This window comes from Gadus macrocephalus, chromosome 2 (assembly GCF_031168955.1).
Source record: "Gadus macrocephalus chromosome 2, ASM3116895v1".
In the NCBI taxonomy this organism is placed as follows: domain Eukaryota; kingdom Metazoa; phylum Chordata; class Actinopteri; order Gadiformes; family Gadidae; genus Gadus; species Gadus macrocephalus.
The window spans coordinates 3,464,815-3,471,029 of NC_082383.1; the positions used below are offsets into that span (position 1 = coordinate 3,464,815).

General features: G+C 50.7%; 1 protein-coding gene across 1 annotated transcript; it reads left to right on the forward strand.

The window, feature by feature from the left end:
* The first annotated feature begins 2,381 nt into the window (after positions 1-2,381).
* On the forward strand, positions 2,382-6,177 carry gh1 (growth hormone 1). The gene is made up of 6 exons (XM_060076428.1): positions 2,382-2,527; positions 3,657-3,790; positions 4,072-4,188; positions 4,542-4,685; positions 4,998-5,138; positions 5,592-6,177. Exons 1-6 carry the CDS (start codon positions 2,518-2,520, stop codon positions 5,652-5,654), a joined length of 609 nt encoding a protein of 202 aa, XP_059932411.1. The 5' UTR covers positions 2,382-2,517; the 3' UTR covers positions 5,655-6,177.
* The last annotated feature ends 38 nt before the right edge of the window (positions 6,178-6,215 follow it).

A 6,215-nucleotide genomic window follows, 5' to 3' on the forward strand; every position in this document is an offset into this window, starting at 1 on the left:
TAGGCGGGCGGTCTCTAGTGTCAAGGTGGGAGGTCTCTAGTGTCAAGGTGGGCGGTCTCTAGTGTCTCTAGGTGGGTGGTCTCTACTGTCTCGGTGGGCGGTCTCTAGTGTCCCTGTGGGCGGTCTCTAGAGTGTCTAGGTGGGCGGTCTCTAGTGTCTAGATGGGCGGTCTATAGTGTGTCTAGGTGGGCGGTCTCTAGTGTCTCGGTGGGCGGTCTCTAGTGTCTCGGTGGGCGGTCTCTAGTGTCTAGGTGGGCGGTCTCTAGTGTCTAGATGGGCGGTCTCTAGTGTCTAGGTGGGCGGTCTCTAGTGTCTAGGTGGGCGGTCTCTAGTGTCTAGGTGGGCGGTCTCTAGTGTCTAGGTGGGCGGTCTCTAGTGTCTAGGTGGGCGGTCTCTAGTGTCTAGGTGGGCGGTCTCTAGTGTCTAGGTGGGCGGTCTTTAGTGTCTAGGTGGGCGGTCTCTAGTGTCTAGGTGGGCGGTCTCTAGTGTCTCGGTGGGCGGTCTCTAGTGTCTAGGTGGGCGGTCTCTAGTGTCTAGGTGGGCGGTCTCTAGTGTCTCGGTGGGCGGTCTCTAGTGTCTAGGTGGGCGGTCTCTAGTGTCTCGGTGGGCGGTCTCTAGTGTCTAGGTGGGCGGTCTCTAGTGTCTAGATGGGCGGTCTCTAGTGTCTCGGTGGGCGGTCTCTAGTGTCTCGGTGGGCGGTCTCTAGTGTCTAGGTGGGCGGTCTCTAGTGTCTAGGTGGGCAGTCTCTAGTGTCTCGGTGGGCGGTCTCTAGTGTCTAGGTGGGCGGTCTCTAGTGTCTCGGTGGGCGGTCTCTAGTGTCTAGGTGGGCGGTCTCTAGTGTCTAGATGGGCGGTCTCTAGTGTCTCGGTGGGCGGTCTCTAGTGTCTCGGTGGGCGGTCTCTAGTGTCTAGGTGGGCGGTCTCTAGTGTCTCGGTGGGCGGTCTCTAGTGTCTAGATGGGCGGTCTCTAGTGTCTAGGTGGGCGGTCTTTAGTGTCTAGGTGGGTGGTCTCTAGTGTCTAGGTGGGCGGTCTCTAGTGTCTCGGTGGGCGGTCTCTAGTGTCTAGGTGGGCGGTCTCTAGTGTCTAGATGGGCGGTCTCTAGTGTCTAGGTGGGCGGTCTCTAGTGTCTAGATGGGCGGTCTCTAGTGTCTAGGTGGGCGGTCTCTAGTGTCTAGGTGGGCGGTCTTTAGTGTGTCTAGGTGGGCGGTCTCTAGTGTCTCTCGGGGGGCCTCAGCAGATTGAGGCCCCCCGAGGTGCCAGGCCAAGGTCAAGAGGTCGGGGGTCGGCTCGGCTGTGAATGTCTGGGAGGCCCGCCTCCTTGATTCCGGTGGCCGTCGGGTGCTTCCACAGGGCCTTCCCCAGGAGAACCTTCCATCTATAGGGCCTTCCTCTGGAGAACCTTCCATCCACAGGGCCTTCCCCAGGAGAACCTTCCATCCACAGGGCCTTCCCCAGGAGAACCTTCCATCCACAGGGCCTTCCCCAGGAGAACCTTCCATCCACAGGGCCTTCGACTGGAGGACCCTCCTGGACACTCCCTAACCACAAAGCACTTACAAAACGGGGAGAAATGAAAATAAAACAAAGATAACTAATGAGGAACCTCCGCCTCGAGGCGACCAACACTGCCCCGTCATTAGTTAATATGTTGGTTAGTTAGAGATGGTAGTTAATAAGTTAGGTATCTCTCTAGGGACAGTAGTTAATGTGTTAGTTAGAGATAGTATTTAAATTTAGTGAGTGAGAGATTGTAGTTCATATGTTAGTTAGTTAGAGACGGTAGTTAATATGTTCGTTAGTAAGAGATGGAAGTTAATGCGTTAGTCAGGGTAAGGATGTGGTTCTGAGTCTCCATGACGACACTGTTGAATAATAAAGCGTGTTCAGATCAGTAACACCGCTGAATGTTGAATGAGCCCAACGGCACAAACATCACAACATATGACGGCCCTGTCCTGACACATATGTATATATGCATTGAAATAATAACCTCAACCCCCCCTCACACACACACACACACACATACTGAGCCAGAAGGTTTCTCCGCTAATGAATTTAATCATAAAGTTTGACTATAAAAGACCGAACAATGCTGAACGAAAACAGAACGATCCCTGAACTGGTTCAGAACTCACTTAGGGTTGAGAACAAGGGTTTATCTCCATACCCTCCAGACCCCCTAGATCTCCAGCACAAAGAACTCCTCCACCTCCATCACCAACACCTCCTCGACCTCCATCACCTCCATCACCAAGACCTCCATCACCTCCAGCACCTCGACCTCCCAGACCTCCATCACCAAGACCTTATAGACCTCCATCAACTCGACCTCCATCACCTCCATCACCAAGACCTCCATCACCTCCAGCACCTCGACCTCCCAGACCTCCATCACCAAGACCTTATAGACCTCCATCAACTCGACCTCCATCAACTCCAACTCCATCACCAACACCTCCATCACCAAGACCTCCATCATCAAGACCTCCATCACATCACACGATCAAGTCGGTAGCCATGACTAGAGGTAAAACAAAGCAGCATCGTCTAGCCCGTTAGTGATGTCACAAAGACCTTTGGCCTGTTAGTGATGTCACAAAGACCTCAGGCCCTTTAGTGATGTCACAAAGGCCTCTAGCTCGTTAGTGATGTCACAAAGACCTCTGGCCCTTTAGTGATGTCACAAAGGCCCCTAGCTCGTTAGTGATGTCACAAAGACCTCTAGCTCGTTAGTGATGTCACAAAGACCTCTAGCCCGTTAGTGATGTCACAAAGACCTCTAGCTCGTTAGTGAGGACACAAAGACCTCTAGCTCGTAAGTGATGTAACAAAGACCTCTAGCTCGTTAGTTATGTCACAGCTTGTTAGTGATGTCACAAAGACCTCTAGCGCGTTAGTGATGTCACAAAGACCTTTAGCTTGTTAGTGGTGTCACATCGACCTCTAGCTCCTTAGTGATGTCACAAAGGCCTTTAGCTCGTTAGTGATGTCACAAAGACCTCTAGCTCCTTAGTGATGTCACAACGACTCAAAGCCTGTTAGCGATGTCATTACAATGTTTAACAAGTTATATAAAGATCATACATCTACCTCATTTACATTGTACATTCACATGTATTTATTACCAGAGGTAGTGTATGTATTTTACCAACATTTGCTTCATATACCACCTATGCTAAGCACTAGTTTCTAAGATACTTTCTCTGTGTTAGCCTGTGTGTTGCTAGCCGTGATGCTAAGCACTAGTCTCTAAGATACTCTCTCTGTGTTAGCCTGTGTGTACTGTTGACTGTAAGATACTTTCTCTGTTTTAGCCTGTGTGTACTGTTGACTGTAAGATAGTTCCTCTGTGTTAGCCTGTGTGTTGCTAGCGGTGATGCTAAGCGCTAGTCTCTAAGATATTTTCTCTATGTTAGCCTGTGTGTTGCTAGCCGTGATGCTAAGCGCTAGTCTCTAAGATACTTTCTCTGTGTTAGCCTGGTTGTTGCTGGCGGTGATGCTAAGCGCTAGTCTCTAAGATACTTCCTCTGTGTTAGCCTGTGTGTTGCTAGCCGTGATGCTAAGCGCTAGTCTCTAAGATACTTTCTCTGTGTTAGCCTGTGTGTTGCTAGCCGTGATGCTAAGCGCTAGTCTCTAAGATACTTTCTCTGTGTTAGCCTGTGTGTTGCTGGCGGTGATGCTAAGCGCTTGTCTTAGCCACCCTCTGATCGACTCCCAGCGGCTCTTCTCCATCGCGGTCAACCGCATCCAGCACCTCCACATGCTCGCACAGAGGATCTTCTCCGAGATGGTAAGTACTAGTCAGCGGAACTAGAAAATATTTATAACAACACATATATGTACATAGAATCATATAAATACACAAATATGATTGTATATATATATATATATATATATATATATACAATCATATATTTGTGTATTTATATGTAAGTAAGTATGATAACTATCGTTTCAGAATGAGACATTTCCTTGCCTAGATAGTTAATAGATAGAACTTCTACTTATACAGCCATTTAATTATATCTACATGAATACACCAATGTGTGTGTGTGTGTGTGTGTGTGTCAGGAAAGCTCTCTACAGATTGAAGAACAGAGACAGCTGAATAAAATATTTCTTCCGGATTTCTGTAACTCCGATGACATCATCAGTCCCATTGACAAGCACGAGACGCAACGGAGTTCGGTAAGACATCACCCTAACCCTAACTATTAGACATCAACGATCCATCGACCCTAACTCTACCAACACTAACCATAACCCTACCTACTAACACTAACACATTTATCTACCAACCCTAACCCTAACCAATCCATCGACCCTAACCCTACAACATCACCAATCCATCGACCCTAACCTACCTACCTACCCTATCTACAAACACTAACCCTACCCTAACCCAAACCCCTCCATGTGTGTTGAAGCGTCACTATCGTTTGATTGGGTCTAGGTGCTGAGGCTGCTCACTGTGTCCTATCGTTTGATTGGGTCTAGGTGCTGAGGCTGCTCACTGTGTCCTATCGTTTGATTGGGTCTAGGTGCTGAGGCTGCTCACGGTGTCCTATCGGCTCATCGAGTGCTGGGAGTTCCCCAGCCAGTCTCTGCCTGGAGGCTCAGTGCTCAGAAACCAAATCTCACCGAAACTCAGCGAACTGAAGAATGGCATCCATATCCTGATCAGGGTACGAACACACTCCCCCCCCCCTCCTTCTACACCCCCTCCCTCCCCCACTCTCCCTCCCCCTCCCTCCCCCACTCTCTCCCTCCCCCCTCACTCCCTCCCTTCCTTCCTCGACCCCCCTCCTTCTACACCCCCTCCTTCCTCCTCCCCCTCCCTCCCTCCCCCCTCCCCCCTCACTCCCTCCCTTCCTTCCTTCCTCGACCCCCCTCCTTCTACACCCCCTCCTTCCTCCCCCTCCCTCCCTCCTCCCCTCCCTCCCCCACTCTCTCCCTCCTCCCCCACTAACCTCTGTGCCCCCCCCTGCGTGCTGCAGACCAGCCAGGGTGCTGGCGATGCGCTGGTGGAGGCCGACCCCATGTCGCCCTACGGGGGCTACTACCAGGCGCTGGGCGGGGACGGCTCGCTGCGCGGGAGCTACGAGATGCTAGCCTGCTTCAAGAAGGACATGCACAAGGTACACCGGAAACTAGTGCTTTATATACTAGCATATTAAACACTAATATACCATACCAGTATATAATTGATTAGATACTAGCTACAAGCTTTTAGTGGGCTCCAAGAAGGACATGCACAAGGTACACAGGATACTAGTATATATAATATAGGGAATTTGATATAAGCAATTTGAAAGAATACCAAGAAGGGTTAGGGATAGGGTTAGTAACGAGTTGTTCACTCAGAGGGTTAGGGTTAGCAACGAGTGGGGTTAGGGTTAGTAACTAGTAGTTCACACAGAGGGTTAGGGCTAGTAAGGGTTAGGGCTAGAGTTAGTAACGTGTTGAGTTCAAACTGCGTGGAAGACGTCTTGATAAGGGTTAGGGTAGTTAGGGTTAGGGTCAGGGTAGTTAGGGTCAGGGTTAGCGTCAGGGTAGTTAGGTGCTGAAGCTCTCCTCCCTCCGCTCTGCAGGTGGAGACCTACCTGACCGTGGCCAAGTGTCGACTCTCCCCTGAGGACAACTGCACTCTGTAGCCTCCTCAAGCTGCTCCTCCTCCTGGAACAGACCTCCTCAAGCTGCTCCTCCTCCGCCCCACAGCCCCTCTTTAGAGGCACCTATTCTTTTTTACCCCCACCTACCTTCCTTTAGCTCCACCTCCTGTTCCCCCTCCCCTCCTGTAGCTCCTCCTCCCCTCCTATAGCTCCACCTCCTGTCCCCCCCCCTGTAGCTCCTCCTCCCCTCCTGTAGCTCCACCTCCTGCTCCTCCTCCCCCTGTAGCCCTGCCTCCTGCTCCCCCTGTAGCCCCTTCTCCTGCTCCCCCTGTAGCCCCGCCCCCTGGTCCTCCTCCCCACCTGTAGCCCCGCCTCCTGCTCCTCAGTGGTTTTCCTTTAGTTCTGCGGAAAGAGAAAACTGCTTCAGTAGTACTACTGGTGCTACTTCTAGTGGTACTACTAGTAATACTAGTACCAATAGTACCAGTAGTAATACTGCAGTACTAGTAATCATTTAAGAGAGACATGCCATAACTTATAATCTTGATAAACTTGTATCCCAGTATCTGTTTGCTGTTTCATATCTCGTTTCATTCATAAAAA